This window comes from Coffea eugenioides, chromosome 1 (genome assembly GCF_003713205.1).
Source record: "Coffea eugenioides isolate CCC68of chromosome 1, Ceug_1.0, whole genome shotgun sequence".
NCBI lineage: Eukaryota > Viridiplantae > Streptophyta > Magnoliopsida > Gentianales > Rubiaceae > Coffea > Coffea eugenioides.
The window spans coordinates 41,516,636-41,536,941 of NC_040035.1; the positions used below are offsets into that span (position 1 = coordinate 41,516,636).

Below are 20,306 nucleotides of genomic sequence, written 5' to 3' on the forward strand. Positions count from 1 at the left end.
ATGTAGGAGCCTTTGCTCCAGATTTGTAATACTTTTGTTGAAGTAATGAATGCTTATATCGTTTGGGAAAAAAAAAAGATAATAGGTATGGGGTTGGAGATTTTGGAATGAATTCTAAAATAGCAACTCTCAATTCTTGAGTAAATTGGTGGGTTTTGTTAATTTCTAAATTTGATTCCAAGATAATTTGTATAAAATATGTCTTTTGAATTTACCTACAAAAAATGACTATAGTAAATCACAATATTATTAAACGATAGGCACAAATATGAGAATTTCTAAAAATCAAGGAGGTGGGCTACACACATATGAAATCGCTAAAATCAAGAAGATGAGTTATTCATTATTTTGTTTCTGTCACTTAATTCATATGTTGTTTGTATAGGATTTCGTCTCCTCTTTTATGGCATCTAAAAACTTTCCCCTCAGTGCCCTCACACACCATATGGACATTGTTTGGCAAGTAAGTTTTTTGGGTGTTTGTCTAAAATTTTACTGTAACTTACTGTAAAAGTTTTTAAAAAAATTTTTGAAGTGTGTTTTGTTTTTAATATTTTGAAGTGTATAGTTTAAAACTTTAAAAAGTTTTTTAAAGTTACTGTAACTAAAGTTTTTAAAAAACTTGTAACAGACAAACTTGATAAAAAACTTATCTGCCAAACAAAAGGATGCATGACATCTCAAAAACTTCCACCTTTCCTCTCACTATTATCACTCCTTCCTCACCCTCAAAATCCTAACCCTAAACCCCCAAACCAAATTTCATCCATCACACCAAGCTCTGCACATCCTCAGCTCCAAGTCCAAAACAGTACCAAAAATTTACCATCACGATCTCAAGGGATTCAACATCAACTTGAGGAAAAAAAAAAAAAAACTGCGTCGGATTGTGTTAATGTCACCCCAGTCAAAATCCTTTAAATCTATTAGCCAAGCCATTGACAAGTTCTCAATTTGCATTGTATCAATTGACAAGAAAAAACGAGAAGGTGAAGTTGCTTCATCATTTGGGTTATGACTGGAAGTTGGAGAGAAATGAACAAAAAACAAAAAAACCAGGAGGTCTTGATTGGTACTGATTCTTTATAATTCATTTCTATCCGATTTCAATTCCGGAGGATGAACCAAGCACCCCTCACTTTTAGGTCTTCCAATCCCATTGATCCTATTAAAGAGTAATTTGAGCACCCCTTACTTTTAGTTCTTCCAATCCCATAGATCCAATTAAAGAGTAAATTGGGCACTATCATACTCATTCTTGATGTGGCCCATCTCAAAATTAAAAAAAAAAAAAATCCAATTAAACCCAACACAATAAACAAGCTTAAGAAAGAAAAAACGCCATTCTTTTCATCTCCTGCCTCAAAATATTCATCTGTTCAATTACCTCTTCTTTATCAAACTTTTTTAAATTCTTGCTTTGGAGGTTCATAGAATATCTCGCAAAGAAGATGTTGAGACAAGAGAGAAATAGAAGAGGGGAGAGATTTGTTTGCTGGTGTTCAAGAAAAGTTGAAAGGATTAAATCATGATGGAATTGAGAAAAAATGACCACGGTCAAAAGGAAGATGGAAAAGAGAAAGAAGTTCGATTTTATAACTATGATTGACTGAAGATCTAATTTTGATATTTTTTGCGAATTTTGGCTCATATTTAGTCTAACAATCTATAGTTAACTGTTGCGGGTTCTGATGGTTTAGAGACATGGGCGGCTGTCAAGAAAGTTTTAGACTTTTAGTAGCATGAGATGCCATGAATTGCTACTACAATTGGTGATGGAAAGCTTCAGACTTTCTAGATAGCAGAAAGGACGAAGACGATGGAAAGAGGGACCAAAGAAAGAAGAAAAGAATAACAAAATAGAGATGGTGATTCCATTCTAGCGCAGGGATCAAACATCAGTTTTAGGAAAAAAAAAAAATTTTGCTCAAGTCATTATCATTGAAGGGGTATTGGATGGTGATTGGAATTGCCATTGCCTGGTAGTTTCAAAACTCGTGGTGAAGCTTTGCTCTTTGGGGTACATAGACTGCGATGCGAGTAGTTTTTCTTTAACTTGGGAAGTTTCAGCTCAAGTTTCCTTTAACAATTTTGAGAGTGATCTTACTCAGCCTATAATAACGAAAAGCAGAAAAGTCAAGAATTTTATAGGCTAAGAAAATTCCCGTGTCCCAAGAATATCCGTCCATCCAGCTGGCCGGGAGCCACAAAAATTCTGCCTCCATTTGTTTGTCGAAGATAGCAAGTAAACCTCCTTGACCAGTTTCGTGTCCAGTTTGGATTCCAGTTTTCTTTTTTTTTTTTTCTGAAGTTTGTATAAAAAAATGTACTGTAATAATTTGATATATGTAAAATAAAAAGTTAATTAAGAAATGTATACATGAAAAGCATTAAAAAATTTTGGTAAAAACTGCAATCCAAATATATACCACCAGTGTTGCAGATAACAATAAAACAAAGAAAGATGAAAAAGGCGAAAGCATACTCTCATAAACTTACATTCCAATAGGCATATTTCGTTTTTAGTTTTCTTTCAGCCACAAAGCTGATTTACTTCCTTAAATAAGTATCAAAAACACCTAAACCAATTGTTAGCATTGATTCTTGACTTTTGGTGCTGAAAAATAGAAGGGTAATATACGTTGGGGTTAAGCTTTATATTTATACTACACTTTTAGAAAATTTTGAGGTAAAAAATTTAGAAAAAAAGCTTATATTTATTTCATCTTCAATGCTATTTGTTGGACTGCTACCATCGTAATAAAAAAAAATTTGTATTTTCACCGCGATTTATTCTCGCTGTTTTTATGAGACAAAGTAAATATGAGTTTTTTTAATCATAGTGATAGCATTAAAGACGAAGCAAATATAAGCTTTTTTTTAAAATTTTATTTTTATCTCAAAATTTTCTAAGAATATAGTTTGCCCTCAAATTTTATTTAGAACATTATGTTAACCTTAGTTTGAATGGTGATTTTGTAATTTCATAATAATTTTATTTGAAAACTTCAATTATTCAAGTTCAACCATTAAATCTAACTGAAAATCTAATAGTTCTATTTAGATTACAACGATGATAAGGAGTTAAAGTATAGATTTTCAAATCATACGGAACTAAAGTGTATATACACCGAATTATAGGGATTTTTTTTTTTCTGTACTTCAACCCAAAATAGAATGACGCTTAAGAACGAAAATGTTCATTCTTGATTACGTAAGTTCGTTGTCGGGAGAATGAAGCAATCCAACCCATCAAGAGCCAAAGGGACCCTACGAAATACGAGTTGCCTAATTTTTCATGACTCGAAGTCAAGGTCTTGAGATTCCGTTTTCAAGAGAAGTCGGAGAGGATATCATATAATATAAGTGAAGGAAGACCTAAGAAGAGGCTAAAGTCGTCGGGGTACACACGAGTCCAGATTACTTCAGCGGCACAAGGGGGACAGGCAATAGAATAGAACAGGTCAAATCGCGTGCATGTTCACAGCGACAAAAAACTAGCTTGGTGAGTACGTGCAATTGGACCTGATCTTGATCCATCCTGAAAAAGATAGAAGTGATGTATTTTGTTGCTTAGGCCCCATTACTTAGCTGTTTTTCCAACTCAAAGCTGAAAATTACTATATATTCACTATTTTTCAGTGCTCAGCTGTGCGAAAATGATAGGTGGGTTGAGGAAGTCTAAACCGCATCATAACAAGAAGTGGTGGTGAGGTAAACGGGTAAGATAAAAAATTTGATCCTCACTGTTTTTGTTCATTTTAGTCTAAGATCTACATGTTATTTTGATCTGTTTAACGGATGCCTTATAGGCACGAGTTAAGATGTATTTGAAGTGTTAAATTTTTAGAAATATAAAATTAATTAGAAAAATCGTATAAATGCAAGAGAAAGTAGTACTTGTCAGCGTGCGTATATATATGATAGATTAGGTGAAAATATGGATGTGTTAACGAGTGCACGCAGGTCACCTATTAGAAAATCCCTTTATTATTGATTAGCCTCACAAAATGTTGTCATAAATCACATGTTTTCCATAATTACCTCTTCTTTCTCTAACATGTTATGTAAATAGTCATCAATGGTTAAGGTTAAAAATTCAGATATTAGATGTTTTAATTTCATATTTCCCGGTTCTTAAGTTCCACCACTCCTCTACTAAAAAATATAAAATAATTCTATGTAAATAGTCGCGGATATTGTTGCATGATATGAAGAACATTTCAATAAGGTCAAATGGTTGGGCAGTAAGTGGACATTTCAATAATGTCTTTTGGAAAAATCCAACTCAATTTTTTATTCGGATTTTGAATTATGTAGGTGCATTATTACAAAGTCATAATAAATGGCCCTTTTTGACTTATGATCAAAGATTAAAGGCATAGAGGATAACAAATTTCATCATGATACTTAATTAGGCAATAAATTCTTCCAACTTGCAAATTTCAAGAGCTCATGTGTTGACTTTTGCCTTCCTCACAAGGTCGTCTCAGTTGGATTTCAACCTAGATTTTATACACCGAACGACTGAGTAAATTTTACACTTAAAATTGTCTCCATTATTATACACAAAACGATGACCTTCGAAATATTCTTAGTTTCAAATACAAAATGTCAAAACTCAAAACCAACTCTTACAGCCCCTGAACTCACGATTTAGTCTAAATCAATTCCCCATAATCCTATCTAGAACCTAGTTAACAAATACAAAATGTCAAAATATTCTTAGTAACAAATAATACATAATGTCAAAACGAACTCTTACAGCCCATGAACTCACAATTAATTAGTCTAAATCAATTCCTCATAATCCTATCCAGAACCTAGTTCACAATTTAGGGAAGCTGCATATGGTCATTAAACTGATCCCACTCCCACATCCTTCTTAATTCACCGTCCATCTCCAAGTGCTTCCCTTCACCATCTACACGATCAACCGAAACCTCCTCTGGTGAGGCTGAAATTTCTACTGAGTTTTTTCTGTCCATCGTTGCTCCCCTCTGAGTCTGAGAACGAACATCTTTATCATCATCTTCAATGGTGGGTACTACTGCTTCCCTAGAAGTACCTGCCCCTACTGGCCTTCGATCAAATGCTCGAAAGCTTCCTGATACGATATAGACCCTACACAAGCTAACTTCATACCTTAACTGCAGCCCACCAGAAAAAGCAAAGGGTTAAAAAAAACTAAAGGTTAAGCATATATATATATATATAAAAAAGAAGTAGTTTGGCTTATGTGTCTAGCAGCTGCCTTAGATATAGTTCTTCATGGGGACGGATATAATTGAGATTGGTGGTGCAATTATGCATCAGTATTGTATTTATACATTGAGTTGGTTTATGCAAGTAAAATTTTTACAACAATCGCATAACTGCACGAAAATCACAAACGTATTTACCTTAGGTCTGCCATTAGAATTATGCGGTGCAAGTGGCAAGCAAAAAAGAAAGAAAAAGAAAAAAGAATGACCAATAAATATCTGCGACTTTAGGTGGTACAGATTGTTTTCAGCGGGTGTACCTTAGGAATGACGTGAGTGGATGAAGTAGACCATTCTTCCTTAATAGCTCTATACTCATTCATCTTCCACTTAGTTTTTCTTCCCATTGGAGCTTTTCCTTTGTAGAAGACCAAGCTTTTCTTCACCCCAATGACTCTATTATCCGAAGAATAAACATGACTAGGAGAGCCAGTGGCTTTCCAGTACCCCGAAGCCGTGGTCCGGCTAGGCCTTCCACCTCGAGCTTCTCTTTCTTGTCTCGGTACAAAAAAGAACCATTGCTCAGCATCTCCACTGCACAACTCCCCCGACAGCTCTACATTTTTCATGAAAACAGATAAAAAAAAAAAACTTAGTCGAATTTATACCGATAACCGTGAAGAAATGAAAGTAGATAATGAAAGCTAGCTAGAAGCCAAAGAATTCGAACTTGGAAGCTGCCATGGCTCTGACTCATAAATGTTGATGACTGGGATGACTCGATTGAGTTCTTCCACTCTCTTTTCTTCAAGCTTGTTGTGAAGATAGAAAGAAACTAACTCATCTTCAGTTGGATAAAATCGAAAGCCTGGGATAGTTTCTTTGGACATTCCCTCTTGCTTTTCTTGTTGCATATCCATGTATGATGTTGCTGGCAAGTGGTTGTGGTATAAAGTTTTAAGAATTTTAATTTTTGGTGGGCACTTTTGGATCACGACTTTTATATAGGCAGTGGAAAAAGCGTGTGGGGAAGAAAGGGACAAGGCACGGTAAAGACGGTTTCCGAGTGAAATGAGAAAATCTGCTGTGGGATTTGAGATAAAGCTTGGAAACGGTATAAACGCGGCAATGAAGAGAAAAAGTGGGAAAATGATATGCTGTTGTCCTCCAATTAAGAGGGTGCTTAGTGAAATAGCAATAACTTTAGTTGGAATCAGTCAGACTTACTTACTGGAGAGGAAGTCTTGCACTCGGATTTTAAGGGAAATTATGAGAATTATATGTGCCAAATGGACATAAATGTAATCACCAATTGGGAAAAGGGATAATATCAGAAATCTCCCTTGAGGTTTCTCCTAATATTATATCACTTGACACTTTTGAGATTTTAAAAATATCGCGTACCTCTCCTATTAATTGTAAAAAGACTATATTAACTCTCATTCCGATACATAATTCACATATAAAATAAATGGAGCTCAAAAATAAAAAAGAAATGAAAATCACTTTCTTCTTTTTTTTTCTCCAACATTCTGTCTTACTCATTTTCTGGATGACTATGTAATATTTTATTTATAAAATATAATAAATTGAATTTTGTTTATCTTTTACTTTTTGTGATTGTGATAGAGTGGGGTATGATTTATTTACATATTTTGATTTGATTTTTACAATAATTAGTACAATTTAAAGGTTTGTGCATGGGTTGAGAAAAGTAGAAAAAAATATAAAATTCATAAGAAATCGGTTATAAGCATATAGAGTTAATTGGTGCAAGTGTATTTCTTTACAAATATCTTTTTTACTTTTTAAATTTATATTTATATGGGTTATAGCATTATAATGTGGAAGTACTACTAGAGATTATTTTTTAAGTGACGATTTTCTTAAAGTAAACAAAGTGGTTTAGAAAATTTTTTAATAGCAAGTAAAAGAGTAGTTTAGGATTTTTAAAAATTTTGTTACACAAATAATAAAAGTAAAGAAGGTAAGTGATTTTTTAAAACTTTAGAGGGACCAGATGATATTAAGAGAAAACTTAGAGGAGGTTTCTGATATTATCCCTTGGAAGAAAAAAAAAAAGGAGCAAAATTTTAGTTCTCAACCACGTACGCTACTGACCGCCTCACCAGGTCAAATTTGGAATAGGGGGACAGTTTAGTACTAAGAGATTAACTTTTATGAATTTTTTTTTAACGGCTGCTTAATAGACAATTTTTAAAGCATCTGAAATTCTGAATCACATTTAAGCTAAGCTATTTTGCGAATGAACATATTAATAATTATTTTCCTATCTTGTATTTATAATTTTTTTATTATATTTATGTTTTCAAAAATATTTATATTTGAACTACATTTTAACGAATACTCTATTGCTACTTATTAGATAGATCCTAATTTCTATTATAAACTTTTCTACCATTGCACCTTAAACCATGAAGGACATGATGGGACGGATGCTATTGAAGTATTGGTATAATTGTTATACCTTTTTAATTGATTTACTGTACACTTAATGATTACGTTATAGGTGGGAGTTTTGTTTATGTACCAATTCAATATATGTTCACGTATATAAGTATGATTAATCTTTCGTACATTGACAATGTATACACTATCATCAGGAATGATAATTATGTAAAATTTAAATTTGAAATTTAACTTTTATATATGTGTCATGAATCAAACGGTGATAGTGTATACATTATCAAAATACTTAATTGCCCCTAAAAACGAATTGTACATGTCCTGACCCAAAAAATGAAATTATGAATTATCGATTGCAGGAAGTTGGGATATATCACCCCGTTGACTCGTCACCTCTTCAAAATTGTAATATATCCATTGAAGTTTCAATTTTTTTATGGGCTTTTTGAAGGACAAAGTAGCAAATTGCGTACGTTATATGCTATAGATTGTAAGCTCTAGAGTTAATGTCTGAGGTAGTCTTATTATACATATATATATATATATATATATATATATATATAATGTAGGGATAATTTCAGCAACCTCCCTTGAGGTTTCCAGCAATTACAGAGAGCTCCCCTCAAGTTTCAAAAATTACACCTACGTCCCTTGCTTTTAAGGTTTATGTATTCAATAGCTTATAATTTTTCACAAATATCCTAAAATACCTTTCTTTAGAGAACAAGATAAAACAAAACAATGTTTTAATCTTTAATTTCTTGTATGTGTTACACTCACTAAATCAAACAAAGTCCAGTGACTTCAACTCATCTCAAAATTTATTATTTGCTAATTCTTGCTTAATGCAACTCACTACCACCACTACCAATATCAAACTAAGAAATGCCCCCCATGTCCCTAAGAATATAATTCATCATTGCTCTAACACTTTTAGAAATAGAGACAAAATTCTATTTTTATAATAAAACCACAATCAATAGGTAAATAAAAGAGAGAACCAATGAGTAATTGCTATACTTTTTTGCTTAACAAACATAATAATCACTTCTTTATGTTCCAACTCTCAATTTCATTTTTTTCCCTATATCACTGCCACTTTTTCATCTTCCCCTATTTTGGCAATAAAATCCATAGTTTGTACCTTGTTAATTTGGTAACTTCAATGGGCTAACATTTGTAAAGAGTAAAACTATTGGAAAAAAAAGAATGGGTCTAAAATTTTTATAATAAGAAAGAGACAGGAAGACAAAAAATACAGATAAATTTTGGAGATGGTAAAAAATTAATAATGGTGTGATTGGTAACAATGGAGCGTGATATTTGATGAGAGGGAGAAGCGATTGTAGGATAAAAAGAGAGAAAAATATGAAAGAGGAAACGAGGGAGGGAGGAAGATATGAAAATTAGAAAATTAATGAAAATTATTTTTTTGAAATTAGAAAATGACAAGTAGAATAATAAGCAGTATTTTTCGCCTTTAGATGCCCTTTTATGAATTAACTATTAAGTGAAGGACATTTTAATCATTTGATTATACCGAGGAAGGTCTAAGCAATTATTGAAACCTCAGAAAGCCAGAGTGAAATTGTCAAAAACCTCAAGGGAGGTTTCTGAAATTGTTCCTTATATATATATGTGGTGGAGAATATAATAGGCGGAGAAATTGTCCCTATATAATAGGAAAATAGATCGACGCCTATCATATACCCCACATTTTTGGATGGTTAGAGACCCCTAAATGCTCGAAGCAAAGTTTTCCTCGGACGGGTTATACAAGAAGCATTTAAAATCTCACCTTTTCCTAGCTGCACTATTGGAGCAATTAATGGGTTAGTTTAATTTTTTAATGGCATTAGCAAAATCCAGATAATGCACAAATTCTTACTTTACCTTCATTTTCCCTATTCTGTTGACCAAGGGTTATCTGTCTAATATACTTTGGAGCAAGGACTATACCATCAGGTGATTAGAAGCTTCATTTTTTTATCCCTAATCAATGCATCATAATGATAAGCGTACACTAGTGTAGATTAAGGTTAAAAATGCTCTGAGTCTGGTACAAAACAACTGTGTTGGATGGTAGTCACTGACTTCTTGGTGGAACATATTACTGCTTCACCATTCAGTTGTGCTTGACAATAAGCAAGTAATACTCTGTTATCGATGCAGCTGTTATGTAAGTGGGTAATCTATAAGAACTTCTACAAGTGATTTATGATTAGAGAGCATACCCTACTCATGTGATGGTGATTAGCGTTAAAATCAGCTAATTTTCCTTTTTACCAAAAAAAATAAAATAAAAGCAAGCAATACTACAAGAAAAGGGGGAGGGAATGGATTAAGGAGTGAAAATTCTACATAAATGTCTTGATGATAGTTTCTTAGCTCAAATTTTTAAAAAAGACATAGGGCCAATATTCTATCTAAACTTCAAATTTGTAAGTGTAGCCAGGGGATCGAAATGGAATCTCATACGTTTGTGGTTCTAGTAGAAATGTTTTGAGAGTTCCATGCTCTTGAAGAAACCTTTTGAAAAGGATTCAATGACTATTTATTGAGGCTTTCAATAATGCATACATCAATTAGCTGAACCAAACAACAGTGGCTGTAGTGTGATCATTTTGGCTTCCTTAAGTTCTTTTTTGACAACAGAAATGCATAAAAGAAGAAACGAAAAGGAGTCATGTAGGAGACGACATATAGATACCTACTTATTTTTTCTATTAAGACTTAGGCAATGTCCAATGGTGGCGTCTCAAAGCAGGCATCAAATCGTACTCAGATAGGTGTAAGTGGTATTCAATGCAGACAACAACCATCTTGTGAACCCTTCGTTTTATGCTGGTCAAGAGGTGTCAATATAGCCATGAAGATGTTACTTATACATAATTTCAGCAATTATAAATTTTAATATTACAAAAAAAAAGTTATTATTTTGCAAAAAAAAAAATAAAAACTTTTGAATTTGTAGATGTGCTCCTTCAGAACTTTTAGAATATTCTGTACAGACTTCTTGCATGTTTCATTTCAAAGTGAAAATCCTGCTCAGTCTGTAGATAATAGGTGTATGCCCAACTCGGATGGTTTAAGACCTTCCTCCATTCAGAAAGTCTCTTTATTTCCCGTGAGCAAACTTTCAAATATTTTGCAAGCAGTACTCTTGGCTATTAAGAAGTTTTGTTAGATAAAGAGAAGTTCAAAAGTTTTGTCCAACAAGTGCATCTTGGAGATTTCAAGATTTCTTTTGTCATTTCAAAATTAGGTGCAAGAGAGAATGTGCAACAAGTAGACAACTTCTCATATATGCAAAATATTTTGTTCATCAAATCATGATGAAAGAGACAGAGAGAGAGACAGAGAGAGATATTAAAATGCAAGCCAAATGTATAGTAGAAATGAGACACATAGAAATACAACAACTCAAAATCAGTACATTATACACACACACACACAGCTAAGATGATAATAAGAGCAAGACATCAAGTCTTCTCTTTTTACTCAAAAAAAACACACATATCATATATATGTGTACTGCTTAGTTTATGGAGTTCATAATGCTACGAACATAAACTTCAAGGAATTCCAATAATGGGAATGAAAGGAACGTAGTAGCTAGATGGTGCCAGTCCCCATTCCCTTGGTAGAGGGAGATCAACTGTCTTGGATGAACCAAATTCCAAGTCTACAGATGCACATTCTGCATGCTTCTCTGCAGGGCATGATTTGTAGAAGTTAAGGGGCTCTGTATTTGTGTAGTAGTCATGCCCTTCAACCTTTTCAACCTTAGAAATTGTCTTCTTTCCTGAAGTATAGAGCAAGCTTGGACCTCCTAGGATCTTGGCAAGGCATTTTAGTGAATTAGGAGAAGTTGTAGTACCCTTGGCAAGATCAGTCTCAAAAGTACCATCTTCTTTTGTGGTAGCCACATCCACCTTCTTCACATTGCTGCACTTCACTACTATCTTAATACCTGAAAAGAAAAAACAAAAAAGGAATTGGCCTCAAATAAAAAAAAAAAGAAGAAGAAGAAGAATTTATGTAATTTATATCTCTATCGCACTTTGTGAAGAATAAATATCTGTGACAATTCATGCAAGAACCGACTGTGTTGACTAGAGAAATGCACAAAAAATACCAAAAGTATTGGAGGCTAACCTTTTTTTTTTTAAACTAAAAAGCCCAAATGTTTGATAGACTAACCAGATAGATCACTGTGGCCATCACAGTCTAGACAGGTGACTGAGCCCCTAAGGACATTACTTGTGGAAAGTTCAATTCTTGCAAGAGCCAAAGTGAAGAAGAGAGCTATGATAACTTGACAGGATGCCATGGTGATGGCGGATACAAATAAAACTGAGTATGAAAAATTGGAGAAGCCAAAGGACGCTATAAATAGTGCTGGTAGAGTAGTAAGCAGATAGTAAATGAAGGGCCCCAAGCCTGAGTTGGTAGTTGGTATGGATGAAGCCAGCAGTTACATAAATTCAGCAGAGTCCTTACTCCTTGGGTACTATAGAATGCAATGTGCCTTGAATTGCATGTCAAAAAATCTTTAGAAATCAACGACATTTGAATAGTTTATGGTGAATTCGTAATGGCACTGATCAACCACTCGGATATCTGTGGGACATGAATAGTAAATGTTAGTACTTGTTTTTTTTTTTTTTTTTCAGACACAGGGGTATCCGGATCTTCGACCCGACTAATCCCCCGCGACCCGAGAGGGGAGGCCCTATCCTCTCGGACACGGTAGCCACAGGCAAAACTCGAAACCTGGTAAACATGACTTGAAGAGGCGCTTGCTACTAGAAGAGCTAACCCAGGGAGGACTTAGTAATTGTTAGTACTTGAAATGGTCAAATATTGAACTACCAGTTTGTACGTACCAAGCTGTACCAACAGCCCATGCAGAAAAAAAAAATTTTTAAAAAAAAAAAAAGTTTGCGAGGAAAGGAGGTCATTGCATTCTAAGGTCAGGGCATGAGACTGGTACGGTAAGAGATTTACACTGTTCGTTAGATAACCTTTTACATTGACAAAAAAAAAAAAAAATTAGATAACCTTTTAGGATTTTGACATTTTGTGGTCGAGGGAATCTTTGTTAGATAAAATCTGATCCAATTCCATTTTTAGTTTATAGGCTTTGACACGGTGGGGGTTAGATAATGTAAAATACAGCAGACAACTAAAATCAGTACCAGAACTTGGAAACCTTGGTTAAAATTTTTCTCTTCCCATTTGTTTAAGTGTACTAAATTTATCCTGCTATTAAGTTTAGGATTCAAATATTGAGTCTGATAGTTAGGGATTGGAAGAGTGTAGGGAGGGGGTGGGAGGGTAAAAAAAAAAAAAATAGTGTACTAAATTTATCTCTTTAATTATTTAATTTCGGGTTCTTTAATTGGAATTTTTGTATTGAATATCCATTTCCAGTCTTTAAATGCTTAACAAACTTTTCCTACGGAGAATTACCATTCTGCAGAAATTCTTGATGAATCCGAAGAACGATACCGACCCAACTCAAAGGAAATCCTTAAATATTCTAAGGCACCTGGGACTTGGGACTGATGCATATCCATCCCAATGCCAGCTGCAAAAGCAGGCTTATTTTCCTTGTATTTAATACAGTCACACAATCTTGGTGATGATGAATGGAATGAAAAACAAGGCTTGATGATGATAGAGATGTTGATGCATGTTAGATGAGAGGGCACAATACAAAATTATGGTTCTGTTGTTTAAGTGAAGATTTTTCCAATGAGTGTCAAATGGATAGGAGTATATGACTATACACATATTTATATTTTGGATTTGACACTCATTAAGGAAGGTTTCAAGTGTTATTATTTTATAAATATAAATTTAATTTAAAAAAGTTTTAAAATACAATGAATGTAATAAATACAAATATGTACATTTATATAATAAGTCAGGTATAATATAAATATCATAGCGGATGCTTAGTCCCATTAGATTGATCCTTCTATTTATTATCTCTAATATTTAGACACTTTTTTTATTCAAATTTTATTTTTCCCAACACTTGAGGCCCTTTTTCTGGGCCACCTATTGTACATAGAATTGAAAGGTGAGTCAAACTGTTCGATACTCGAATCGAACTTGGATTGATAAGAACACGTTTGAGTTTGATTCACTAACTAGTCAAATCAAATTTGAATAATGTTTTATATTGGATAATGTTTAAATTCGATAAACAACTCGTTCAAATTTGGTTCGATAAATAAAAATCAAAATTGATTTGATTAATGGGAAAAATTTTGGTCAATTGATTAGATTAAACAACTCGTTCGATAAACCAAGTTTTGAACACTCTACCAATTAACACTCTAGCATTCAAAATTGGTGTGCAAAATCTTAAACGTCAGTTATAAAAAAAGGAAGGGAAAAATAAATTTATTTGAATGCTAGAGTGTTCGATTTGATTAAATTTATTTACATGCAAAGCCATTAATCATGTCTCATCGGCGGATCACGAGGCTATTAATTGTCAGTAGCATGGCGGACAAGCTTGTGCTGAAGCCCAAGCAGCTTTTGTTAGTAGCAATCTATACAAAAAGGGAAAGAAAAGCAAGCAAGAAAACACCAGTAATGACTTTTCTAATTCAATCAGAGAGAGACCTTCAGCTAACTTTGCAATTCAATCAAAGACGTAGGGTAGGGTGAGAATGAATTCAGGCCAGAGAGTTTGAATTTCAGTGCAATTTCTTTGGACCCTCAAACTATTGGAGTCGATAATTTGCACCCTAAATTTCTAAAAATTGTTGCCAAAGTAAACGTTTAGAATGTGAATTATCACATCCAAATTGCTCAAAATAAAAGTTTAGATTGTGAACCACAAGTTCGAAATATGGGGAAAATAAGATTAATTCCCTGTCTATTTCTCAAAGGTCTGCCCAATATCAGAAAACACATTAAATCTTTACCACCAAGGTTGTTGGTCTGCATTTACTCTAAATGCCACGTCCATTCCAGTACTCTTCCTCTATCTAAATGCAAGCTGTGCATTTTCCTCATGTTGTTGTTGATGTTTTTATTTTTCTTAGTTTATCCAGCAAGATTTTATGTAGACAACATTAATATTCGGAACTTAACCAGATTAGTTACAATTTTACTGCAATTGATTAAGACTGATAAATGTTTTTGATGGGATGTGGTTCCTTAATCAGTTGGATGCCCATATCCTTGATCTGGAAATGAACCAAAGGGCTTATGACTTACCACTCTTAGTTCTGCCATTGACACTTACAGGCAAAAGTGATATTTAACTTTATCAAACTTGTGAACTAATTAAGAATACCGGCAGTACTAATTTGGTTGCTTAGTTTACTAATTTTAGAATCTGTCGAAATTCAAAATGCCAAAAATTAGTAAGTACTTATCACGAAATCTTAATAGAACTGAAACCTATTGACCATAATAGTCTTTTTGAGTTTTAACCTTTGACTGGTTTAGCAGATGTCAAGGTTTTACCTAATTTTTTGAATTTAAAATGAAATACTAAGAGCTCTCCTGGTAGTCCGATTGGTTCCGTAACCTAGTAGTTATCAGCAGGTCTCGTGATCGATTCTCATGTATTGTCTCGCTATGCATTCTTGGGGCAAAGATCTACATTTTTTTAGAAAATTAATTTGATCGAAAGGTTGAGATACCCTTAAGTTAAAAAAAAAAAAATACTGAGAATTTTCACATTCTATTACGGTTCCTGTCGGATTGATCCCAGCTGTCGAGTTGGACTTAAGCGAGCTCGGACAACTGCAGTCGTTTCATGATGTATGGTTTTGTCATCAATTCATGGACCAGCTACCATTTATCATCACATGTAGTTTCATGGCCAAGGATTTCGAGTGTCATCTAGTTACACCTACAAGTTTATAATATTAAGAAAAAAAGGTTACCAAGATTACAAAAATTCCTGGCTTTGAGATTACTATAATCCATTCCCAGTGTTTTAATATAAATTAATCTTTCAATCTGATCGTAACCTCATTCTTAGATTTTAGATATACTCGCCCCCGAAAAGTGAACACTTTCGCAACTTCTTGAATTCTCAGACGTAGACGTTTGCGTCGCATTTGTGATCTTGGAAATTACAGCATCTCTGATACAACTATTATCTTAATATTAATACATATTTATAATAGGAAAAATTGCAAAAACATCCCCTGAAGTTTCTGACACTAGCATTCACCTCCTCTGTAGTTTAAGAAATAGCACTGACCTTCCTTGAACTTACTAATTCTGATGCATATTCAACCCAGGCTAGAAAAAAGTGCCATTAAAATATTGTTTTAAGAAATGAGATGAGAAAGTTGTGTCATATTTACCTTTGTGCTGCATGCCAAATAATATTGGCAAAGGAATGACAAAACACCACAAAACAATTAATAATTAATAAATTTCAGGGGGTATAAGTGCAAATCCTTTTACTTCACATAAAACAACTAAAGTATCATGAACTAAGTAATGGCTAGATTTGCAAGTTATTGCAACAGCTTATGAAGGATGAACTTGACACATGAAACTCTCTATTAGCAATGTGTGTGGCTGTTTGTGAGGGTAAGATAGCTACTTTGATTGAGTTTAGATTTGGCAGTTTGAGGTGAAGTGTTGCAGCAAAGAGAATGGCTTCTTCAAACCATAGGGAAAGATCATAAAACTCTCCAACATCTTTCACAATTAAGAACAAATATTGCAGCTGTAGTTGAAAGGTAACATTGAAGATTTTTGAGAGTGAAAACAACCCCAACTTATATTTTTGTTATGCAACATGGTAGAACTAACAGGTAGTTTAATTAGTTACTTAATTTGTTAACAAGAAACATGTTTCTTTTGCAAAATTCGTTCATTAGGTTTCTCCAAATAATTAGGATATAAAGGCAAATTCCCATAATCTTTTGTCAGCAATAGACCCCAATTTCCTCCTAGGGCAGCCCTGTGTTATTTCTTAAACCACAGGGGAGGTGAGTGCTAGTATCAAAAACCTCAGGAGAGGTTTCTGCAATTATCCCTTTATAATGTTGATACAGCAGATTAGCACTGCTCTGCTGTTACCATTCAAAAGTTCAAACTACTACAACACATTCGACTTTAAGCTGTTTTTGTGAAACTCGAATTTATGCTTGCTGTTGATGGCTTGATGTGGATTGATTTCTCAAATGGAAACCGCAGAAATTCTTATCATGGATTTAATGTAGAAATTCAACGTATTTAACGTTATCTGAAGTAAAATGTTAAAGAATTTAGTGGGATAAGCTCTTAGGGAAAGTCTTTCATTTTTCATTTTTTTTTTTTGGGAAAAGGGGGGGGGGGGGGGGATAACAAATTTAGACAGTAATGTTTTCCTAGAAGATAAAATAAATGATAGTAAATCGCCAGCTTATATAACCCCAAGTGTATTAATTGTGGCCTCCAAGTTTAGGATTCTCCTCTTTTTTTTTTTTTTGTTTATTCTTTTCCTAGGAAGGAACCTCAAATTTCGTGTTATTGCGTTTGGATTATCCTTCTCTGTTTTTTTGACCTTTTCAGGTGAACAAATTCAGACGTACGTATATCAATCGGGTCGGCAAAACAACAAAATTCGCGGCCGAATAAATTCAAGAGAGACAAGAAAAAGTACCAATTCAGAGGAAGGACCCATAACCGCCTTCGGTATCCTTATATTCATGTAAAAATTTGTTCTTTATTTTTTCCTGAAATAAGTGCAAGTAATAAATGATTTCTCTGATGTCATCCAGTATTGAAAATGTGAAAAATTCCAATAATGACTTAGGAACATGAACAACTACTTTGAATAGAATAATATGAGTCCTTGTATTAACGGAGGAATATTTACAAAAAAAATACAAAAAAAAAATTATTGCATTAAGCATATTACCTTGCACTTCTCATATTTGTGTGAAAATAGAAGTAGACTTTTTTTTTCTTTATGAGATAGAGGGAATAGACCAGTTCGTTGTTTTACCTTTGTATGTATATTTAAGCTGGATTTACGTGCTTTTTTTGTCCATTAAATAATGAGTACCCCTTTCAACATCAAAGGCAACCAATTTTTTATGCACTTTTATTGTAGGCATAAAATCTTAGTCAAGGGGCATCAAATTTTTTTACCAACTTGACTCAACAATCATTGGTGTTATATTACTTGTTTCCACCAATTTTATGCCCTGTGACAATATATAGCAATTGAAATAGATAATTGGTTTAGTGGAAACTGAAAATTGAGTCTCTTGTTTTGCATTCGATTACTGTGATACAGACTAATTCATCGAGGACCAAATTTAATTTCTTTATTTTTTTTTCTTTTTCCGACTGAACTGAATTTCGCAAATAATTTATGGACCAGCCTTCATATCTTTTCTACGCGGGATGCAGTATTGAAAGAATAGATTTTGTGTGTGTGTGTGTGCATTTTTTCTAAGATTTTTAAAATTATAGGTGTCGTTTTGTCAACATTTTGTGTCTGCTACTAATGCTGTGTATCGTGGTGCTGTTGGATCAATGGATTGAGTGATGAAAAAGCTTGGAGGAGCTGTTATGCAAAGTCCAAATCTTTTTCCAAATTTGCTTAGTAAGCTGTCCCTAGCTGTGATTGTTCAAGATGTTTGCCATGCAGTGCACAATTGGAGAAAAATGGTTATGGAAAAGAAAAAGTGGGGGCTAAGCCTCAATTGGGCATTTGATCAATCTAGTTTTTACTCTAGATCTGGAGAAAAGTGGCTAAGGCAAAGAAAAATTGGGAGCTAAGCCTCAGCTGGAGATTTGATCATTCTATTTTTTTTCACTCTAGATCTGTAACATGCACAAAATTCTGGTTTTCTGATGAAATAAAATTTTGAGCTTTTAGAAAAAAAAATTCCATCTCTTTATAAATGTCTTTGAATAACTTGTTTCAGCTGTTTATGATGAGTTACCACGACGGACTTGGATCCCCGCAATGCAACCTAGTTAATAAATTTGACAATCGAGGTCGTTCTAGATTCTAGTCGAGTTCGAATTGAACTCAGTCATTAATTTAAAATTCCCATAAATTGTCAATACGCGTTTGACTAGGCCGAGGTTAATAAATTTGACGGTCGAGAACGTTCTAATCGAGTTCGAATTGATCTCGACCATTAATTTAAAATTCAAATGAATTGTCAATTCATACTTGACTAGGTCGAAAGTCCTTTGTGGTCGCGCTCGGAACTTCAAAGGATCCAGCTGGAAATGCCACACCAGTCGCATAAAGAAGAAAAAGCTAAAAAATCTTAAATTAACCGTCCATTGTTTCTCTATTATTAGAATACTTATAGTTTCTATGGAGAATTTTGAACGATATTTTTATTAGCTTTTACCGCTGTTAGATACGTGAATTAGGCCTTGGAATGTGCTTGCTCCTCTCCTTCTAAACTTTTACAACCCCAGAAAACGAAAAAAAAAAAAAAGTTTTTCAAGTGTTTGAAACAAATCTTTTTTCTGGGTCGAAACCAACCAAATTATTTTAAAAGTAGGAAAAAGAAAAGCACTGCATTAATTGTGCTGACCCATTTTTTGGTTTTTACTCCCCGGAACTTAGGCGTATCTAATGTTTCGTGCCGGATCCAACAGAGATGAACAACCGTTACGAGCTCTAATGACATAGATTTTTCGATCTGTTTTGATGTTAAATTTCAATCTAAACCTTAAAAGTTAAAATGCAGAAATTTGCTCGGCCAATCTGATTAATCTTTTGGCATCAAATTCGATAAATTTAAACTGCTCCCTGATAAAGTTTCAGAGAGTTATCTTTCTTTCTAAACTGTAAAGGGATACAACTAGTATAGATGCAATAACCCCAACAACATGGTGACTGGTACGCAATCGATATATAAAGAGAAATTTCAGACAATATTTGTTCTCTTTATAAGTTTGCAAAATCTTGAAGTTGTCAGCCAATTTCTATGCTTGGGGGCTACCCTGAACGCTAGCCTTGATCCTCTGAATGGTAGGGATATCAGTTTTGAATGACCAAGCCAAGATTCTGTCCTCAATATCGGTTTGGAACAAATTGGAAGGAATGGACACAAGGCCAGGATTTGCACTTCCAAAGGCAGAAACAGAAATGGCAGGAACATCAGGTGCATAATTGAACTGATAATGCACGAGTCCCTTAGGAAACACATACATGTCACCAGCATTTAGTGTTTGATTGAAGAGCTTATTTGTTGAATCTATAAATCCCACTTCCAAATAGCCAGAAATGAGCAGAAGGAGCTCGGTCGCGCGCGGATGGCTGTGTGGAGGGTTGACAGCACCTCCAGGCATTCGCAAGACGGCTAAGGAAACACCTTGGCCATCCAGGGCAGGGAAGCTAGTTTTGTCAGCAAAGAGAAAATTCAGGGCCGTCGGTGGCTGTGCTCCTACAAGTGATCTTGCAGCAGTATACGTGAAAAATGTAGCATCCACATTTGATACATTTGGTGGAAGATTAAAATCTGTCAAGATATCAGCATCACTAGCCATTGCCATTGGAGGAAAAATGGCAAGCAAATTGAGTATCAGTGTTAAGAATAAGTTGGTGGATGGCCTTAGTGCCATGATGGCAGAAAAGGATTGTTTGACTTGATGAAATAAGTTGAGCACAGTATAGACTATAGAGATTGGGTGCCCGGCTTTATTTATAGCCAAAATGCA

General features: G+C 34.1%; 3 protein-coding genes across 3 annotated transcripts; all 3 read right to left on the minus strand.

The window, feature by feature from the left end:
* Positions 1-4,536: 4,536 nt before the first annotated feature.
* LOC113783015 (NAC domain-containing protein 90-like) lies at positions 4,537-6,159 on the minus strand. The gene is made up of 3 exons (XM_027329023.1): positions 5,935-6,159; positions 5,525-5,820; positions 4,537-5,150 (listed from the first exon to the last, which is right to left on the minus strand). The coding sequence occupies exons 1-3, from the start codon at positions 6,122-6,124 to the stop codon at positions 4,836-4,838; spliced, it is 801 nt and encodes a 266-aa protein (XP_027184824.1). The 5' UTR covers positions 6,125-6,159; the 3' UTR covers positions 4,537-4,835.
* A 4,839-nt stretch (positions 6,160-10,998) lies between these two features.
* On the minus strand, positions 10,999-12,009 carry LOC113757706. The gene is made up of 2 exons (XM_027300865.1): positions 11,835-12,009; positions 10,999-11,604 (listed from the first exon to the last, which is right to left on the minus strand). The coding sequence occupies exons 1-2, from the start codon at positions 11,962-11,964 to the stop codon at positions 11,207-11,209; spliced, it is 528 nt and encodes a 175-aa protein (XP_027156666.1). The 5' UTR covers positions 11,965-12,009; the 3' UTR covers positions 10,999-11,206.
* Positions 12,010-19,519: 7,510 nt separating this feature from the next.
* LOC113772885 (germin-like protein 9-3) lies at positions 19,520-20,210 on the minus strand. Its single transcript, XM_027317386.1, has one exon. It carries the CDS (start codon positions 20,208-20,210, stop codon positions 19,572-19,574), a length of 639 nt encoding a protein of 212 aa, XP_027173187.1. The 3' UTR covers positions 19,520-19,571.
* Between the last annotated feature and the right edge of the window lie 96 nt (positions 20,211-20,306).

What these genes read in the sequence shown, in the direction of transcription:
- LOC113783015 (XM_027329023.1), bottom strand. Translation starts at nt 6,124, where the DNA reads ATGGATATGCAACAAGAAAAGCAAGAGGGAATGTCCAAAGAAACTATC. An exon ending in AGAGCCATGGCAGCTTCCAA is followed by an intron (nt 5,821 to 5,934) that starts GTTCGAATTCTT and finishes TGAAAAATGTAG; the next exon opens with AGCTGTCGGGGGAGTTGTGC. An exon ending in CCACTCACGTCATTCCTAAG is followed by an intron (nt 5,151 to 5,524) that starts GTACACCCGCTG and finishes GGTGGGCTGCAG; the next exon opens with TTAAGGTATGAAGTTAGCTT.
- LOC113757706 (XM_027300865.1), bottom strand. Translation starts at nt 11,964, where the DNA reads ATGGCATCCTGTCAAGTTATCATAGCTCTCTTCTTCACTTTGGCTCTT. An exon ending in TGGCCACAGTGATCTATCTG is followed by an intron (nt 11,605 to 11,834) that starts GTTAGTCTATCA and finishes TTTTCTTTTCAG; the next exon opens with GTATTAAGATAGTAGTGAAG.
- LOC113772885 (XM_027317386.1), bottom strand. Translation starts at nt 20,210, where the DNA reads ATGGCACTAAGGCCATCCACCAACTTATTCTTAACACTGATACTCAAT.